General features: G+C 45.8%; 1 protein-coding gene across 14 annotated transcripts in view; it reads right to left on the bottom strand.

The window, feature by feature from the left end:
* Positions 1-21,061, bottom strand: part of LOC118367597 (DNA-binding protein SATB1) — a 59,555-nt gene that overhangs the window by 8,745 nt on the left and 29,749 nt on the right. For 5 of the 14 annotated variants that reach the window (XM_052494247.1, XM_052494239.1, XM_052494248.1 and 2 more), the window contains 5 exons: positions 19,570-19,647; positions 16,908-17,401; positions 14,724-14,951; positions 12,302-12,376; positions 11,652-11,882 (listed from right to left, as the gene is read on the bottom strand). In XM_052494247.1, the coding sequence (XP_052350207.1) occupies positions 11,652-11,882; positions 12,302-12,376; positions 14,724-14,951; positions 16,908-17,401; positions 19,570-19,647 (1,106 nt within the window). The remainder of the gene's footprint in view (positions 1-11,651; positions 11,883-12,301; positions 12,377-14,723; positions 14,952-16,907; positions 17,402-19,569; positions 19,648-21,061) is intronic. The other 9 variants (XM_052494253.1, XM_052494249.1, XM_052494251.1 and 6 more) reach the window with 6 other exon arrangements.

Below are 21,061 nucleotides of genomic sequence, written 5' to 3'. Positions count from 1 at the left end.
TCAAATCAAATAGTATTTGTCACATGCGCCGAGTTTAAAAATAATAATAAAATAAAATAGTAACACAAGGAATAAAATAAAATACACAAGAATTAAGCTATATACAGGAAGTAGCAGTACCAGATCACTGTGGAGCTATATACAGGAAGTAGCAGTACCAGATCACTGTGGAGCTATATACAGGAAGTAGCAGTACCAGATCACTGTGGAGCTATATACAGGAAGTAGCAGTACCAGATCAATGTGGAGCTATATACAGGAAGTAGCAGTACCAGATCAATGTGGAGCTATATACAGGAAGTAGCAGTACCAGATCACTGTGGAGCTATATACAGGAAGTAGCAGTACCAGATCACTGTGGAGCTATATACAGGAAGTAGCAGTACCAGATCACTGTGGAGCTATATATAGGAAGTAGCAGTACCAGATCACTGTGGAGCTATATACAGGAAGTAGCAGTACCAGATCACTGTGGAGCTATATACAGGAAGTAACAGTACCAGATCACTGTGGAGCTATATACAGGAAGTAGCAGTACCAGATCACTGTGGAGCTATATACAGGAAGTAGCAGTACCAGATCACTGTGGAGCTATATACAGGAAGTAGCAGTACCAGATCAATGTGGAGCTATATACAGGAAGTAGCAGTACCAGATCACTGTGGAGCTATATAAAGGAAGTAGCAGTACCAGATCACTGTGGAGCTATATACAGGAAGTAGCAGTACCAGATCAATGTGGATCTATATACAGGAAGTAGCAGTACCAGATCATTGTGCAGAGGTATGAGGTATTTGAGGTATATATGTACATGAAGGCAGGGTAAAGTGACCTGGCATCAGGATAGATAATATTAAGGTATTTGAGGTAGATATGTACATGAAGACAGGGTAAAGTGACTAGGCATCAGGATAGATAATATTAAGGTATTTGAGGTAGATATGTACATGAAGACAGGGTAAAGTGACTAGGCATCAGGATAGATAATATTAAGGTATTTGAGGTAGATATGTACATGAAGGCAGGGTAAAGTGACTAGGCATCAGGATAGATAATATTAAGGTATTTGAGGTAGATATGTACATGAAGACAGGGTAAAGTGACTAGGCATCAGGATAGATCATATTAAGGTATTTGAGGTAGATATGTACATGAAGACAGGGTAAAGTGACTAGGCATCAGGATAGATCATATTAAGGTATTTGAGGTAGATATGTACATGAAGGCAGGGTAAAGTCACTAGACATCAGGATAGGGGAAAATAAAGAACAGAGTAGCAGCACCATATGATGAATATAAAAGTGTGTGTGTGTGTAATGTGTATGTATGTGTGTTTGTGTTGTGTCGGAATGTGTGTATTTGTTATGTGTTTGTGTGTACGTATGTAGTGTAAGTGAATGTGTGTGGGTTTTGTGTGGGAGTGTCAATTTAGGGTGTATATATCGTCTAGTGAGTGTGTGTAGGGTCAGTGCAGATAGAGTCAGTGCAGATAGTTCAGGTATCATTCATTGACTATTTAGCAGTCTCGCTATTTAGCAGTCTTTGGCTTGGGGGTAGATGCTGTCTTAGAGCCTGGTTGCCGGGCGGTCTATGGCTTGGGTGGCTGGAGTCTTTGGCAGGTTTTCGGGCCTTCCTCTGACACCGCCTGAAATAGGATTGCAGGGAGCTCGGACCCAGTGATGAACTGGGCTGTCCGCACCACCCTCAGTAGGGCATAGCGGTCAAGGGCGGTGCATTTGCCATACCAGGCGGTGATGCAGCCAGTCGGTGATCAGGCCTTCCACCGTCGGGTTGTCAGAAAACTTGATGATAGTGTTGGAGTCATGAGTGGCCATGCAGTCATGGGTGAACAGGGAGTACAGGAGGGGACTAAGCACGTACACCTGAGGATCCCCCGTATTGAGGGTCAGCGTGGCAGATGTGTTGTTGCCTACCCTCATCACCTGGGGCCGGCCCATCAGGCAGTGCAGGATCCAGTTGCAGAGGGAGGGGTTCATTCCCTGGGTCCCAAGCTTGGTGATGAGCTTGGTGGGGACTATGGTGTAGAACGCTGAGCTATAGTCTATGAACAGAATTCTCACATAGTTATTTCCCCTCTTGTCCAGGTGGGAGAGGGCAGTGTGAAGTACAATTGAGATTGCATCCTCTGTGGACCTTTTGGGGCGATATGTGAATTGGAGTGGGTGTAGGGTGTCTGGGATAATGGTGTTGATGTGTGTTATGACCAGCCTTTCAAAGCACTTCATAACTACAGATGTGAGTGCGACAGAACAATCGTCATTTAGGCAGGTTACCTTAAAGCTCTTGGGAAAAGGGACAATGGTGGTCAGTTTGAAACATGTTGGGATTACAGACTGGGACAAGGAGAGATGAAAAATGTCAGAGAAGACACTTGCCAGCTGGTCTGCGCATGCGCCCTGGTATTCTGTCTGGCCCGGCGGCCTTGTGATTGTTAACCTGTTTAAACGTTTTTCTCACATCGGCCACGGAGAGCGAGATCGCACAGTCATCTGGAAAAACAGCAACTTTCATGCAAGGCACAGTGTTATATTCCTCAAAGCGAGCATAAAAGGCATTTAGCTTGTTTGGGAGTTCTGCATCGCTGGGCAACTCACGGCTGCGTTTCCTTTTGCAGTCCATTATCGTCTGCAAGTCCTGCCACACACAACAAGCATCGGAGCCGATAGGACTCCACCTTCCTCCTATATTGTCCTTTTGCATGTTTGATGTCTCATCGGAGGTCGTAGCAGGCTTTCTTGCATGTGTCCATGTCCGTGTCCCGTTTCTTGTAAGCGGTCGCTCTAGCCCAGTAGGTAATGCCTAGTTTGTGCTTTGGATATGTTCTTATAGTAACTGTGGGGATGACATTGTCTACAGTGCCTTCGGAAAGTTTTCAGACCCCTTGACTTTTTCCACATTTTGTTACATTACAGCCTTATTCTAAAATGGATTACATTTAAAACAAATCCTCAGCAATCTACACACAATACCCCATAATGACAAAGCAAAAACATGTTTTTAAACATTTTTGCAAATGTATAATTTTTTCAAAACAAAAATACCTTATTTACGTAAGTATTCAGATCCTTTGCTATGAGACTCCAAATTGAGCTCAGGTGCATCCTGTTTCCATTGATCATCCTTGAGGTGTTTCTACAACTTTATTGGAGTCTCTGTGGTAAATTCAATTCATTGGATTGCCTTTGGAAAGGCACACACGTGTCTATATAAGGTCCCACAGTTGACAGTGCATGTCAGAGCAAAAACCAAGCCGTGAGATTGAAGAAATTGTCCGTAGAACTCCGAGATAGGATTGTGTCATGGCACAGATCTGGAGAAGGGTAACAAAAAAATGTCTGCAGCATTGAAAGTCCCCAAGACACCCTGGGCTTCCTAGAGCTGGCCACCGGGCCAGACTGAGCAGTCGGGTGAGAAGGGCCTAGGTCAAAGAGGTGACCAAGAACCTGATGGTCACTCTGACAGAGCTCTAGATTTCCTCTGTGAAGCTGGGAGAACCTTCCAGAAGGACAACCATCTCTGCAGCACTCCACCAATCAGGCTTTTATGGTAGAGTGGCCAGACAGAAGCCACTCCTTAGTAAAAGGCACATAACAGCCCGTTTGGAGTTTTCCAAAAGGCACCTAAAGGACTCTCAGACCATGAGAAACAAGATTCTCTGGTCTGATGAAACCAAGATTGAACTATTTGGCCTGAATGCCAAGCTTCACGTCTGGAGGAAACCTGGCACCATCCCTACAGTGAAGCATGGTGGTGGCATCATCATGCTGTGCGGATGTTTTTCAGCGGCAGGAACTGGGAAACTAGTCAGGATCGAGGCAAAGATGAACTGAGCAAAGTACAGAGAGATCCTTGATAAAAATCTACTCCAGACCGCTGAAGACCTCAGACTGGGGCGAAGGGTCACCATCCTACAGGACAATGACCCTAAGCACATAAGGCTGTAACGTAATAAAATGTGGAAAACATCCAAGGGACCTGAAAACTTTCCCGAAGGCACTGTATGCACTTATTGATGAAGGCCGTGACTGTTGTGGAAAACTCCTCAATGTAAGTTTACAGCTGTTATGTTGTGTTTGGTAACACAAGTAGAGTGAACTGTGAAAGAGCTCACGCAGATGTCTATGTGCACCACAGCATTATTTACACCAGGTCCTGGGGTTTAATCACTGATCCTGCAGGGGATTGGTCTGCACATGGAAATACACGGTAATACTCTTGACTGTTCATTACTCAACCATCTGACTCCCTGCAATAGAACTCATTGGACTGGGGCCTGACTGTCCACGAGCATTTGTACTGTAGAACAAATCTATCAATTAACACTCTTTAGAAACAACAAATTAAAAGTGATGATTTGTGTTGAAGGATTTGTACACAAAACAATCCAGTCAAATTGTGAATCCTAAGTAGGAAACATATTGCTCAACAGAATACAATGTAATCTGTTATTTAAATGCCTTATTTTGGACATTTATACAGAGTTTAACCTGTAGCTACATAAAAACATGCATTAATGTTTTGTCAAAGTGGAATTTCTTCGAATCGGTTGCCAGATTGGTTACCTAACCCCTTTTGCAGGAGTGTCAAGAGTAGAGTATGCATACATACCCACATCTTCTCAATCTGAAACAAACAAGGCAACCTGTTTCCTTGCATTCATTTTCAAATTGCAACATGGGAAGTCTTGACCGACACATTTCAGACTAAGGTATATGATGTCAAAGACACCAGCTGGGAAACATGTGATATCAGCGTTTACCGAGTGAAAGGTCATGCCCTCTCGCATCACAATGCGCCAGTTGTCAACAATAGCAGACTGGAACATCTACGTTGCACATATGCTGCGGAGTGAAAGCATGATTGTGCAGGAAACGTTCTCTTTCTCAGCATTTACTCTCAGAACAATGGCAATCGGTTCATCGTCACAGAATGTCACAGTTGCAGCGTTGAATTCCTAAAATGGGAACACTTAGAACTGGGACAAAAAAAATGTCAAAATTCTCAAATACAGAACATGACATATCTGTGCTCTGCTCTGCCAGGCTACAAAATGACAAACCAAACACTATGTTGTATCTTTGTCAAACATTAGGAGGCATGTTCAGTTGACTGTGGAACAAATATATCAAGCTATTCCAGTTTTGAGAACTATTAAATAACAGAGAGAGAGTCCAGTAAAATCTCTTCAACATTATAGTATCCCTCAGTTTACATCTTTTATGGAGTCTACAACAGTATTGAGGCAGCTACAGAAACAGGAGAACAAGTAAGAGAGTGAATGAATGCACAAAGGACCACCAACTCACAAAAGAGGAAGAGAGAAGAAGAAAGTTTCAGAGCTAAGCAGCACCTGAACAAGGAACACACCAATCACCTACGTGTAGTGTTATTCCATCAATTATAAGCACTTGATTGATATTTAATTCAAAGCTGGAGTTTAATTGCTAATATCAGAGCATAATTAAGCTGATAAATCATGGTTGATTTTAGTGAATTATGGATTAAAATAGCAGAAAACCTGCAAATTGTGTATGTCAGCTAAAGCCGTATCTGTAATTGGTCTACAAGTCTGCTTTCAGATGGAAGGTCCTTCTGTAGCACAGTTGGTAGAGCATGGCGCTTGTAATGCCAGGGTAGTGGGTTCGATTCCCGGGACCACCCATACGTAGAATGTATGCACACATGACTGTAAGTCGCTTTGGATAAAAGCGTCTGCTAAATGGCATATATTATTATTATTATTATGGAAGGGACTGTTACATTTGTTAAAATCTCCAAATAGGGTCTCAATGAATGATATGTATGAGATGTGAGGGACGTCTTGACCCTCTGTATGAAATGAGAACTGATGTGGAAAGTCATAGCTATACAGTGTGAGAAGTCTACTTTGTGGCATCATGTGCGTAGTAAGAGAGAGGAGAGAGACAGGGTCTGAAGAGAAACAAGTAGAAGGAGAGAGAGAGAGAGAGAGAGAGAGAGAGAGAGAGAGAGAGATAGAAAGCGGGAGTACACAAGCACTCGAATAGGTCCTAATGTCTCCCCATGCAATTCCCTCTCTCTCTCTCTCTCACACACACACACACACACACACACACACACACACACACACACACACACACACACACACACACACACACACACACACACACACACACACACACACACACACACACACACACACACTGCATCTGCCGGAGCTAGTGGCTGTAGTTAAATTGAAATATTTCCCGGCGTGTGTCAGAAGCATGCAGAATGGTAATTATGACAGATCTGATTAGGCGGGCCGAGTCGGCGGCTCCGGGCTGCAGGTGCGACCTTGTGCATTCCTGCGTGTGTAAATAAAATTAATTACAAGCGTGGGGGCGCGCGGCGCGTGACATCGGTGTGCACGGGGGGACTCCCACAGGGGGCACCCTAATGGAATATTTTCCCCGAGTCTAATAATACAGTTGGTATTGACTTGAGGTAATTAGGGGGATCATTAAAGCGCTTTTCCCGGCGTATTTGCCTGCCTGATCAGATTAGCCAGAATGGGCCTCAGAACAAGCCCTGTGTGGTCTGTCAGAGGAGATAGTGGGAAAGGGCTGGAGCTGGAGCGAGGCTCTCCCCACACTGTTAGCCCGGCCTGGGAAGGAGAAGCAACGGGGGCGTGGAGGGTGAGAGCTAGCTCAGACTTGGGACAGCAGGGGGCAAATGTCAGGGAGTGGAATGTGGGGATAGAGGTAGGTACAGTAGGTGTGATGGAGTTGGGCAAAAGGGCAGAGAGGAGGAGAGAGAGAGAGAGGGTGTGTGAATGAGAGAGAGAGAGAGAGAGAGAGAGAGAGAGAGAGAGAGAGAGAGGGAGAGAGAGAGAGAGAGAGAGAGAGAGAGAGAGAGAGAGGAGTGTGTGAATGAGAGAGAGAGAGAGAGAGAGAGAGAGAGAGAGTGTGTGAATGAGAGAGAGAGAGAGAGAGAGAGAGAGAGAGAGAGAGAGAGAGAGAGAGAGAGAGTGTGAATGAGAGAGAGAGAGAGAGAGAGAGAGAGAGAGAGAGAGAGAGAGAGAGAGGGTGTGTGAATGAGAGAGTGAGAGAGAGAGAGAGAGAGAGAGAGAGAGAGAGAGAGAGAGAGAGAGAGAGAGAGAGAGAGAGAGAGAGAGAGAGAGGGGGGGGGGGGGTTAGAGGTGGTTGATGAAATGAGAGGCAGTGGGTTAGATGCTGGTGGGGATTCCTCTGTCCATTAAACAATTACAAAAATGCTAATTTCAGAGGGAAGAGGAGGAACTGCCTTTTGCAACATAATTCATACACTAAATTAATTATTCAGACATCTGGGTCTCCGGTTCGAGAAATTGTCTCTTTAATAATATAGAGGATCTGCCACCGTTTCCCTGGCAACCTAATAACCAAGCAACCGGATAAATAAATAAATCAATTAATAAACAGTCATGGCCTTTATTTCCCTTTTGGTGATGCTCTCTCATTTCTAATCTGCCTCAGTTTCACTGGGAGAAAATCCGGAGTCTGTAAACAAACAATGGAGATGTTCTGTTGGCCGTTACACCACAGAAACAGAAGTGAAACTTTGGGAGGTGATTTATAACTTCACTCTGGATCAGCCCTATAACAGCACCACAGTCATATTATCCATGAAGGAAAAAGACTCAAGTTATAAACCCCTCACATTTTTTATCTTTAGGTTCATGACTCATGGTGTAGGTGGTCAAGCCCAGTTTCTCCCTAGGCGCTTCCTGCTTCAGAAGATCAGATATTATTCAATTCTGTCAAAGCAGTGAGTCTACGTTCCAAATATCATCTCCCGTAACATCTGCCCTTTAGACTCAGCAGAGAGAGGAACCCAACATTTCTGGTGAGAATTGATTGACAGGTTTGGTAGGATGGGAGGGGTCCATGCATGAGTATGAAGGAGGTGGTTGGGCCATATGAGTGGGATAGATGTACAGTGTTCAAGCTGTCCCAGTCAAAAATAACAACACAGATTCCACTAACCCAGGATATGAATCATTTCAGAAATTATAGGCAGGGGGGGCATGTCCAGTAATTCCACCACCCTCCTCCTCCCCTCTCTCTCTCTCCCACTCTCCACCTCTCCATTCCAGACCAGCTAGGCAGTCAGTGTCCCCCCGGAGAGCTCTGTGCCAGGCGGGCGCAGGGTGACAGATGGCACACACCAGCCCCCTGCACCAACCCCCCGGCGCAGCGGCGGACCAGATCAGTGCCATTCTGTCTCATTAGAGCCTGGCTAATTAGCGTAGCCTCTTCCAGGGAAGAGAGAGAGAACGAGTGACAGAGAGGGAGAGAGAGATAGGCACTTGGTGGTGGCGTTTCTTTTTGTATTCCACTGGTCACTCTGTGTGTGTGTGTGTTGGGGGGTATGAGTGCTAGCCCTGTGGCGCAGGAGCTCCCGGATCGCTTGTTGTGTGACAGCAGGGACTCTGATACAGACAATCACAGCTCCCTCTCAGGATGTGTGTCAGGCAGTTTAGACACCAAAGCCATGTCAGTGGCTCCCCACGGCTAGCCTCCCGCCGCTAGCCACCCATCGCTAGCTTCCGTTCCTTTAGCAGCCAACAACATACAGCTAGCTAAACACCCTCTCTGTTAGCCTAGCCAATACGGATAGCCTCCATTTCACTAGCTAAAACAGATAGCTACCTAGCCACCACCTCTACCGGTGCAGCTTTGTTAGCAGTGACAAGGGCTCTCATCAAAATCTATCATCCATCTCTCCGAACGCTATAACTAAAGGGGCGTCTCCTAATGCTAGCTGAGGATTCTGGCGGCATTGTCTCCTGTGGCTGGCTTCAAACCAATAGGCTACATCATCAACAAAGGCTACCTCAATACTATAGTTACCCTCTAACAACCTACTCAAACTAGTATACAGCACATCTCCCACAGCTGAATGTTAGCTCTACTTTGAATTTGATAAGAATGAAATTTGATACAAATGAAATATGAAGGGTTACTGGATTCTATCTTAATGTAATGTATAGCTGTACAAATTAATCAAAATAGGCTGCAGTCTCAAGATATCCTGTAGGCTGCATGACTGAACTTGATGCCAACCAGAAGTGGAATGGAGATTTTCAATTGTACTTACTCACTGCACCCAAAATGTTGAGGTTAAAAAAGTAATTGAAATGCTACTGTGAATATGAGAGAGAGACCTACCAGTTAAAGACTGGCAGAAAGAGAGGTCTGCTGTGGTTACGAGCCCTGAGAGGGGACGGGATGGCTGTGTTCCAAACCCCATCCCCCACACAACACACCCATGCACACCACACACACACACACACACACACACACACACACACACACACACACACACACACACACACACACACACACACACACACACACACACACACACACACACACACACACACACACACACACACACACACACACACACACAGTGTAAGCCAATCTCACACACTGGAGTGTAAGCCAATCTCTAAACTCCTGCTTAGAGCTCTCCCACTCAGGGGACCACCACTGCTCCCACCCTCTCCCATTCCACAGCCCCCTGCTCCCCTTCTCAGATCTCCTCCCCTCTTCTCCCCGCTCCTCCTTTCCCCTCCTCTCCTCATTCTATCTATCTTTCACAGTGGCAGGGCTAGACGAGGCAAACGCACACACAGACACACACAATAGCTGCCTGAGCCAAGCTCTCCTGTCCTCCAACCTCCCAACATTCGCCAGCTCTTTCAGGGTGGTGGGCTGCATACATGCGAGCGTGCGACCACCGAGAATTCCTGCACTGTGCCGGGGTGGCAGTGGGAAGAGGAGGCATGGCACACCAATCAGACACGCATGTGCCAGCCTCCGTATCGAGACTGAGCCTCCCCCGCCCCCAAACCCCCGTTTCTCCTGCCAGTCTGCACCCCAATGGATGGACCCTTCCTTCACCACCATCCACCACCACCAGCTCCTCACTCCCTCGCCCTCGCCCTCCAACCCCAGCACCAGCAACCCCCACTGGGCTAAAGTGCAGAGCCTGGGCTTGGGTCTCTGGTTCTGAGTCTGGGCTTGGTGCGGAGTGGAGCCGCCACTGCCCCCGGTGGTGGTGTGAGCCTGGGCCGGGAGGGGCACCAGCTGCCCGGGGAGCGCCCATTACGAGATGGAGCCAGAGATAAGTGCTCTCCCAGGCCCCCTTTCACAGGCATAATTAGCACACTTCTTATCTGCTGCTCAATTCACATTCACACCCTCCGCCTCCATCGCCATGAATGGTGAAGCAGGGAGAGGAGAGAGAAACTTAGGAGAGGAAAGAGAGAGAGAGAGAGAGAGAGAGAGAGAGAGAGAGAGAGAGAGAGAGAGAGAGAGAGAGAGAGAGAGAGAGAGAGAGAGAGAGAGAGAGAGAGAGAGAGAGAGAGAGAGAGAGAGAGAGAGAGAGAGAGAGAGAGAGAGAGAGAGAGAGAGAGAGAGAGAGAGAGAGAGAGAGAGAGAGAGAGAGAGAGAGAGAGAGAGAGAGAGAGAGAGAGAGAGAGAGAGAGAGAGAGAGAGAGAGAGAGAGAGAGAGAGAGAGAGAGAGAGAGAGAGAGAGAGAGAGAGAGGGGAAAGACAGTGGAAACCTGTTCACTCACAAATGATAATCTGAGAAAGTATATTTTTTCTCCCCCTCTTCTCTCCTCTCCTCTCTTCCAAAAAGTCTTTGAACTCCTGAACAAAAACAATGGTTTGTGCATCAAACTGCAATTTGCTAAAACAAAGGTATCTGGCCCTATAATCATCGCAATCAGCGGAAAAAAAACAACCTCCACAGATATTTCCAGATAATTTGGCCCCTGTTTAATCTATTTTCTTTTTCTTCATCAAGTAACAATTGTGGAAACATTTTCAACTCCACCGATATATGAAACCTTTAATAATAACGGCTTGCTCCGCATTTCTTTAATTAGTTTTAATAAGAGTTAAACTGATGGTAATTTTGCTCACACAAGCCGGTATTCAACGAGTGGGTTGTTCCCTGGGCGAGATAACAGGCTCCGCTTTAGCTGAGAGTCATTCAGAAACACAGCTAATATAAACAGGTTTGTTTTGTGTTGAAACACTGTCTGCTGTTCGCTAAACCCACAATAAAGGAGACATATGTCATTATGGCGATAAATCACCAGTCGGAGAAGAGAGGAGAGTTGCACAATGTGGCGCTTCAGTTTTTCAACCCCTTAACTGGTGAATGTCTCCAGATCGTGTTTTATTCTTTTGTTTTCTAATGTTTCATCAACCACACTGGGAAGGAGCCAAAATGTCCCCACGACAAGTCCAGGCATGAAATGAAAATATTAGCTCTGTAAATATTGATGTGTGCATTATATTTGAAGCTGGAACATCCACGGAACTGTAACTAATAGTTTAATAACATACGTTCTCAATAATATCGCCTGAGACATTCTTTTGTTCTATATTTTGTTTAAATGTTGAGTGCCAATTTCTCACAGAAATGATACCAGTTTCTCAGTTAACCCTCTTCTACTTCGTGGCACAGTGGAAAATAATACTTAGTGTGTGTGGTGTTGCTCTGCAGGTCTGTGTGTCTGTACCAAAATAGTGCTCGTATTGGTCTCTGGCCTAGAATTGTATGTTATGTGTAACGAAATGGCAACCAGAGTCATGGCCGTTACATGGTACCTGACTCTTGGAGGCGGCCACCTTGGCAAACAGAGCCTGGGAAACCTTGGCCCTCTTCATCTCCTGCTGGATCTCGTCATAGATGGAGGAGTTGATGTTGAGGATGCAGCTCTCCGTCTTGCCGTTCCACTCGCTGGGGAGTGGAGAGGCCTTCACCTGGGCAGGGTAAGGGGTGTCAGCAAAAGGGTTGGAAAACAAGGTGATGCTGCCGGGTTTTCTGGATTCGGGGATCTGTCCAGGTAGATGAAGGAGGGAAAGTGAACTATGTTTAAAACATGGGAGACCATTTCACATACAATTATTTCATCATTTCTCTAATTAACTTCACTTAACATATATAAGAATATATAAGAAAACATATTGGTAACACTTTATAATAATGTTTATGAACAAGCATTAATAAACAATTGATGAACTATTAATAAATATGTTTTTATTCATTGAATTACTTATTAATAAGCTATTACATTTATAACTAAATACTTAATACTAAAATTCTATTTTCTAAAAGTGATACAAATCATGCTACTATATACATAAAATGCCACAACATACATCATTACGATAACCATGAATAACAATGTTATTGATACAGTACAGGAAGGGTGAAAAGTGTCACAAAGAGATGGTTCATTGTTGTGTTTTCTTACAGGAGAGATGCCCACAGGGATTCTGGGGTTCCAGTCCTCAGGTCTGACGTTGTTACAGTCTTCTCTCCTGGGCTGCTGGGGCAACAGAGACATGTTTGTTTAGTTCCACCCTCAGAAAAGGGATTTAACCACACACACACATGTGCACACACGCACACACACACACAACACACACACACACACACACAACAAATTGTTAGGCTGTATCAACACAAAGGTAGTATATTACACGTGCAATGACAACGTTAGTACACTGCAGTCTCATTGATGAAGCTAAACTGATCAGAAATCAGATTGCAGAGAGACACATGGAATTGAATCAACATCATTCCGTGGCTTGTTGTCATTCATATGCAAAGTCCAGAGGAAGTCCTTTTAAAACTTGTGTGAATACTGTATTTTTTAAAAATATTTTTGTTACGTGTAGGCAATAATTTCATTACTCAGTATTAATCTTATCAGTTTACAAACTTGCCCAAAACAATCAGTAAAAATCTCAAATAAATTTTTAACACATATGTCTAGACATTTAACAGCCATTTTGGTGGTTATGAAAAGATAATGGACCCCAAATTTGTGGTAAACTGGAATGTCTTAAGATTCCTGGGCATATTTTTTAACCATGTATGACTCAGTAGGCGAGGGGTGTCAGTGTGTGTACTGACTACCAACATTTTCCTTAGTAGCTCTAATTGCTAAGCCTTGGACATGCAAAGACTGGTGAGGGCATTGGAGCCACTCATGGGCACACATGAGAAACATACCGCCGCATCATTTTTTAGGAGGCCTATAAAAGCCTCCCTGTCTCAGCTCAATTGCCACCCTGACTGATTTATGTGGCTAAATCTCCCAATGCATTAATTCATACTCTCTAGGAGCTGTCAGTGGGAGTCTGGCATATGTCCAGGCCAGGGCTAGTCCTACCATGATAGGACTCAGTCATATGTGAAGGGAAGAATAGAAAAATGTACACTATAATACAGTGATGTTTCATGTTCAGCAAGAAGTAAAAAACGGTATAGTAAATGGTGGAAGTTTAGATGTGACCTATCTACCCGTTATAACAAAACTACAAGGTCTGTGTGTCCTGTACTGCCCCATAAAATGATGCCTTTAGAATACAAACTGAAATCCCTGGAATTTGACTAACACAATTATTCAATCCAGAAAGGTGTGTGCACCTCCTGATCCACATGTTTGAAATGGACGACACTGAAATAAACAGAATTAGGGCCTGAACAGAGGTATGTCTGACAGCAGAGACATGGTCGAGTCTGGTCAATGTGTCGTTGTACGAGGGACATCTCTCTCTCCCTCTCTCCCTCTCTGTGTCTGTCTCTCTCCCTCTCTCCCTCTCTCCCTCTCTGTGTCTGTCTCTCTCCCTCTCTCCCTCTCTCCCTCTCTGTGTCTGTCTCTCTCCCTCTCTGTCGGTCTCTCTCCCTCTCTCCCTCTCTGTGTGTCTCTCTCCCTCTCTCCCTCTCTGTGTCTGTCCTCTCCCTCTCCCTCTCTGTGTCTCTCTCTCCTCTCTCCCTCTCTCCCTCTCTGTGTCTGTCTCTCTCCCTCTCTCCCTCTCTCCCTCTCTGTGTCTGTCTCTCTCCCTCTCTCCCTCTCTGTGTCTGTCTCTCTGTCTCTCTCTCTCTGTGTCTGTCTCTCTCCCTCTCTCCCTCTCTGTGTCTGTCTCTCTCCCTCTCTCCCTCTCTCCCCCTCTGTCTCTGTCTCTCTCCCTCTCTCCCTCTCTCCCTCTCTCCCTCTCTCCCTCTCTCCCTCTCTCCGTGTCTGTCTCTCTCCCTCTCTCCCTCTCTCCCTCTCTGTGTCTGTCTCTCTCCCTCTATCGGCTCTCTCTCCCTTTTTCCATGTCCAGCTTTCACAGCCAACTGACTGTTGAGGAAGACCTGTGAACTGCAAAGTGTCCTTTTTCAAGTTTAAAAGCACTGGTTCAGAGTGTGATTCTTCCCTTTCCTTCCAGTTTTGTAAGGACGGCCACTGCGATCTGGCCATGCAGTAAAAAGGGCCTCCCTGTTTGGCCAATGGGTGGCACAGGGACATTCTCACTCTCCCAAATAAAAGGCAGTCTTTAGTCTGAGGCTGAACAGAGGAGTTCTTTGTCTGGCTCTCTCCGCCCCAGACACACTCGACCGCACTCAAAATGTGCTTAAGTGGAAAAGTTGCCACATACCTGTCCAATAAAGGACTTTGATTGTGGGAGAGACAGTGGAGAGCTGGTGGTCAGGCAGTTGAATGAGGAAGTGACTGACTGACAGACTGGGGGAGATTTACTAATCCTCAGAACTTGTCGTCATTGAGTTGCTTCCTATTTTAAGAGTGGGGTGGGTAGTGGCACTTGCTGTACAACTTAAGGTCAAAATAAATGCGTTTGTTTGTGTGTTTGTGTCCACGCTGCTCTGTCTGTGTGCATGCTTGCCTGTTCGTTCCATACCTGCACTGGCCGGGTGGGCGGGGTGCTGATGAGTGGCGCAGGTCCCATGGCCGAGGCAGCCGTCAGGCTCCTTTCCCTCTCGTCCTGGTAAATACGGTCTCGCTCAGCCTCGGGCAGCTGCAGGAAGTTCTGCATGGCCCGCAGGTTGACCAGCAGAGACTGGCTGGCCGTCTTGGGATCCTCCTCTTTACGCAGGATCTCAGACAACAGGCCCTGGGAGGAAGAGTGGGAGAGCGAGAGAGAGCGAGAGAGAGAGAGAGGGAGAGCGCGAGGAGAGAGAGAGAGAGAGAGAGAGAGAGAGAGAGAGAGAGAGAGAGAGAGAGAGAGAGAGAGAGAGAGAGAGAGAGAGAGAGAGGAGAGAGAGAGAGAGAGAGAGAGAGAGAGAGAGAGAGAGAGAGAGAGAGAGAGAGAGAGAGAGAGAGAGAGAGAGAGAGAGAGAGAGAGAGAGAGAGAGAGAGAGAGAGAGAGAGAGAGAGAGAGAGAGAGAGAGAGAGAGAGAGAGAGAGAGAGAGAGAGAGAGAGGGAGAGGGAGAGAGAGAGAGAGATGCTCTATTTGTAAGCCTTGAGAAGACTCATACATTGACATCACTACAGGAACTTCATGTCCGTTGTGAACATTCTATTTCTACTAGTAAACTCTCCCAGACCCAGAGGATAATGTAACTATTACAGCACATCGACTCAGTGAGCATCAGTGTAGCAATCAGTGTATCCGCTGTTCCTTTTCAATAGCTATGAATCCTGTCATTACGGGAATCACTGTATTATCAGGACTGTTTAACTGAGGCTTGTCATCCGCCGTTGCACACACACTGAGTGATCCATTTTCAGCTTCTCTTCTTCAATAGGTGTGTGATTTGGAAATAAACAAAATGATTTTGTAATAAACAACTTGACGTCAGTTCTGTTGATAATTACACCAACTACCGGAGCTAGAACTAGTGGCTCCGCTGTTTAACTAATGGTATGGTAGTTTAAGAAAAACACATTGTGCTTGTGACTTAGTGAAACACTACAGAACAATGGAATAAATTAGCTTTATGACGGAGCCAAGTATGTATAGCTAGATAGAGGTATCAACTCTGAATGGGGAGACAAGCTTTCATACTGACATTGAGTGCATGTCACAGGTATTCTGAAGATTGTGCGAGAATATGTGTGTGTGTGTGTGTGTGTGTGTGTGTGTGTGTGTGTGTGTGTGTGTGTGTGTGTGTGTGTGTGTGTGTGTGTGTGTGTGTGTGTGTGTGTGTGTGTGTGTGTGTGTGTGTGTGTGTGTGCAATTGTGTATGTGCAGGCTTGTATGTTTATTGCGCCCGGGCCATCAACCCTTTCCATTAATCTCCCCAGTCAATCGGCCGCTTCTACAAAAAAGGACCGGCGAGCTCCCGTGTGTCCGCCCCGCTCTGCGTAGACACCATCACACACGTTATTAACACCAACGGCAGAAACAGGAAGAGAGAAAAAATAACGCACAATAAGTAATACAAGAGGAGACTCTCAAAAGGCACATTACTAACTCTTCATACCGGAGAGATAAGGCTGAAAGGAGAGGCTTGCCAATTTGCACAAAAACACCACTGTCTGCTTGCTATCCACTTAACTGTTTTTGTGGAGAGAGCGTCGGTATGCACTGATTCTAATAGATTCTTATCAAGAGGTTTCGCACACAACTTCAAAGTGGCGGAGGAGTAATGAGGTTTGCTGCCACCTCCCCCAAAATATGCAGAACATCTTAAGACATTATCTCTGTCAGGGCCCTGCTGTGCTGCCTGCCTGTGAAGTGAAATCACATGTCTTAGCGGAGGGAGCGCAAGCCGTGACCGCGCCTGATGCTCTGACGTTGCGGCTTGCCAGGTGTACGGTAGCTTTTAAATTGTTGTTGTTGTGATGCTAGGTTGTTGTAAGTGGTTATAAGATTAACTGTTTTGATGATGGCCTTCGACAAGAATGCAGAATTTGACTTTGAGGCACTACAACTCAAAACAATTCTGTCCTTGTGACGGATGTGTCAGAGCGCTTTGGGGAAAGACAAAAGTTGTGTATTTTTGAATTTTCAGTCCTGGTAGCACATAATACTATCCTGAGATGTTGCAATCTTTCCCTAAATCTCCTATTGGCATCAATGTGTGATTTATGCCAGAGTCAGTGTTAAATTCTGCCCCTCCTCACCTGGGTCCTGTTGAAAGCCACGCGGGCGAACACGGCTTGGGAGATGCCGGCCCTCTTCAGCTCATCCCTCACCCACTGGTATATCTCCATGGACACCTCAGTGTTGCTGGCTACCTGGGGCTCCAGGGGCTTGGTCAGGGCATTTCGGTTGACCGGCGGGTGGTTGAGATACTGCTGCGACAGCGATTGCTGTGCCAGGAGCCGGTTGACGGCATACTGCTGGTTGAGAATCTGGGCCATGACCAGCTGCTGGTTCACCAGCTGGGGGCTAATGGGGGTGGACACCAGGCCCGGGTGGTGCAGGCCGGGGGGGAGCTGAGCCGGGCGGCCAGGGTTCTGGCCCCCACCATGGGACGGAGGGGGCAGGGGTGGAACCGGGGAGGAGGGGGGCTGCTCGGCCGTGTTGCCTGGGATGGGCTGTTGGGAGAAGGTCAGATGGTTGTGGTTGTGGTTGAGGCCCGGAGGAGAGTGATCGGACAGGCCATCCATGTCTGCTGGAGGAGGGGAAAGAGAGGGGAGGCAGGGGGAGAGGAGAGAGAGGGTTAATTTAAACACTTTGAATACTGGCTGAAGAGTACAGCAGAAAATGTCCAGAAAGAATATACCAATGCACTCTGTCCAACCCACTCAGATGAGTAAAACAGACTTTGAAATTGAAAACAGTGCATCAGGCTAAATCTCTAAGCAACAAAACTCTACAGCCTCTGACCAAACCTGTGTCCCTGTGATAAGACATAGCTGTTCAGACACATGCCTGTCTAAAAATCCCCAGCCTAGATTCAGGCCCCAGATAAAGGGCCTCAGTGTGCGACCTGCAGGCAGCCCCCAGAGCCTTGGCAGCTCCCGAAATTAGTTTAGAACGTCCATGGCCCAATCATGTGAGCAATAAACACAAGTGTGTGTGTGTGTACGTATGTTCGTGTGTGTGTGTATGTCTGCACATACTGGGAGACAGATAATCCCTGAATCGCTCTTTATGTCCCTAATTATAAAACAAGGTACGGAAGCTAGCCAATATGACATTTTTTGGGACGGCCTAAATATAACCCCAGGGAGAGGAGGAGAGAGATGAGAGAGAGCGAGAGAGAGCGAGAGAGAGAGAGAGAGAGGAGCTCTACAGTATAAGGAGCATCCTAGACATGACCTCTTCCATATGGCAGCCTGTTCAGGCCTAAGGAAAAATGAATGTACTATTTATGGTGTCTCTCTCATTTTGGGAATATTTAAGTCCATAATGGCAGCTTGTGAGTATTTTGAGCTCTGTCTAAATTACAAGTCTGAAGATGAAAATAATCATTTTAAAAAATCCAAGGGGATATCAAAGTGACGATGAGTGAATGTGAGGTTTCGTCAAACTGGATCTGCTAGAATCTGCTGAGGTTTTCTATCTAAAGAATTCATACAGATTTAATCATTTACATTCACTGAACTTAAAATAGTATCTCTTAAATAATCCATATAGTACCATTTACACCTGGATGTGTGCAACTGCCAACATGGGACCCTAAAATCATATTGAATCAAATAAATCATATTTCTGAGAGGCACCAATTGGTGTTAGGAGGCGAACATTTTCCACAAACTCAATATTTCAGCGGTATATAAAAGATTTGAGTGCCTGGAAGAGCTCCAAAAATCCACATAATAATCACAAATATAGCAGCATATTTTCTTAACTGTCCGGAAACACAAAAACTGGCCAAGACCGTTCTTTTCAGTGTTTGTCGAAACAAATTATTAAGAAGGGAAAAAAACGTGGTAATAATTACATCTCTCCCATAATCCTCGGCATTCCCTGGCTGTGATGATTCGCTCTTGTCTCTCTACTCTGTGCTCACACACATTGCTGGGGGGCATGCTCACAAATACACACACACACATACTGAACGCACACAAACACAACATTTCCATGAAAAGAAAAAAGGGTGTCAGAAAAGCACGGCCGGCCCTGGAGAAAAGGCCTTGTGTGGAATCCTGCTACAAAACAGCCCCAGATTAAACACACAATGGGAATGGGATGTGGTTTGAGAGAGGGAGGGAGGGAGAGAGAGAGAGAGAGAGAGAGAGAGAGAGAGAGAGAGAGAGAGAGAGAGAGAGAGAGAGAGAGAGAGAGAGAGAGAGATGGAGAATAGAGAGGGAGATGGGGGGAGGTGGGCGAGAGAGAGAGCGAGAGGGTGGGGGGGTGTCCAAAACCCCATGGAACTCTTGTCTCCTGCTGGATAGGGGGACTGCTCTCACACTTCAACAGAGTAGAGACCACTTTGCTGGGTCCCATAGAAGCAGACTCTGACAGCAGAGACTGTCGATCAGGGCCCTACAATGTGTTTAACCAGACGCATTTTCAATTACAGACAGTGTCTCGATGTAAGGCAATATAACTACACTGCCCATGGTGGTAGACTAAGTGTATGTTTATGAAACTACAGTGGCACTGAAGCACAAAGGAGAGACTAACACACTCCCTTTTAACAGTGCCCTCTATGCCATCGCTGCCACTCAACGGGCACGCATAGTAGGCATCCTTTCATGAATATTAAGGTTGAGAGTGTTGCTGTGGGCGACAAACAGTCACCTGTGGGGTGCCAGCTTTTGCAGGGACTGGGTAGGGACACAGTGCAGTGTGTGTGCCCACAGACGGTATGTGTTTAGCCTCGTGACGTACCTAGTGTGTTGGCACGAGGGCTGTCGTGGAGGACACACGTCCCCAGGTAGCCCTCCAGCTGCGAGGGTTGGCGCATGCCTGCACAGATGTGTGGGCAAGATGGGCAAACACACACACAAACACACACACAAACACACACAAACACACACACACACACACACACACACACACACACACACACACACACACACACACACACACACACACACACACACAAACACACACACAAACACACACAAACACACACACACACACACACACACACACACACACACAGAGGACAAGACACACAGTGCACAGGTGAAGAGAGAGAAAGAGAGTGTTAACACCCCATACCATCTACATGATACATGACCAGGGGAAGAAAGGGTTAACATGGACATAAGGGACGCCACAGAGTTGATACCCACTATGCTTCACCTCATATCCCATGTACACATAAATATCACATTCTAAATACACACAGGACTGCTACTTGAGATCCTACATTCTTTATGTACTCTTCCATAAAGTACGTAAAATGTGTGTATGTACACAAGAGGATGGGTAGGGGGCCAGTGGTGTTACGTGTCCATGATCAGAACAGTGTCCACAGGCAAAACCATGAAAACATTCTGGTCTTATTTCTTGACCAGCGGCGATTCCTCAGAGGAGGAAGGGGAGGATCACCCTACTCAAGTGAATTTCATAAACATTAAAATAGTGAAACATTTAAAAAGTTCTCCTTTTTAGATAAAACTATACTTCATATATTCACATCACCAAATACCTGATTAAAATACACTGTTTTGTAATGAAGGCCTACAGTAGCCTCAACAGCACTCTGTAGGGTAGCACCATGGTGTAGCTGGAGGACAGCAAGCTTCCACCCTCCTCTGGGTACATTGACTTAAAAAACGAAACTTAGGAGGCTCATGGTTCTCACCCCCTTCCATAGACTTACACAGTAATTATGACGACTTCCAGAGGATGTACCTATCAGAGCTCTTGCAGCATTAACTGACATGTTGTCCACCCAATCATAGGATCAGAAATCAAAGGATCTAGTACTGAAAGCATAAGCTACAGCTAGCTAGCACTGCAGTGCATAAAATGTGGTGAGTAGTTTACTCAAAACACGAGAAAGGCAACAGTTTAACAAATTTGAACAAATTAATTTCTTCAAAAAAAGCAGCAGAGATAGCTAGCTATATTTTGTTGTATTTTTTTCACTTTCACTTTAACTTACTTAGCTAGCTAATGCAGTTAGCTAATTTAGCCTACTCAAACACCTGGCTCAAACAGAGAGGTCAGCCAGTGTAACTGCTAAACTGCTTGCTGTACACTGTACTGCGTGATTGTAGCAGGTTTACTAATGTGTTAATTCTAGTAGCTATGTTGACTATGACGTTAGCTAATATGGTGACAACAATGTAGGCTGTGTGTAGCAGTTAACGGTTCTGGTATGAAGGTTTGGCTTGGAAAGGTTTTTTTCGCCTGGTCACAGACAGCT

This window comes from Oncorhynchus keta, chromosome 34, assembly GCF_023373465.1.
Source record: "Oncorhynchus keta strain PuntledgeMale-10-30-2019 chromosome 34, Oket_V2, whole genome shotgun sequence".
Lineage (NCBI taxonomy): Eukaryota > Metazoa > Chordata > Actinopteri > Salmoniformes > Salmonidae > Oncorhynchus > Oncorhynchus keta.
This window is presented reverse-complemented; position numbering and strand designations above follow the sequence as displayed.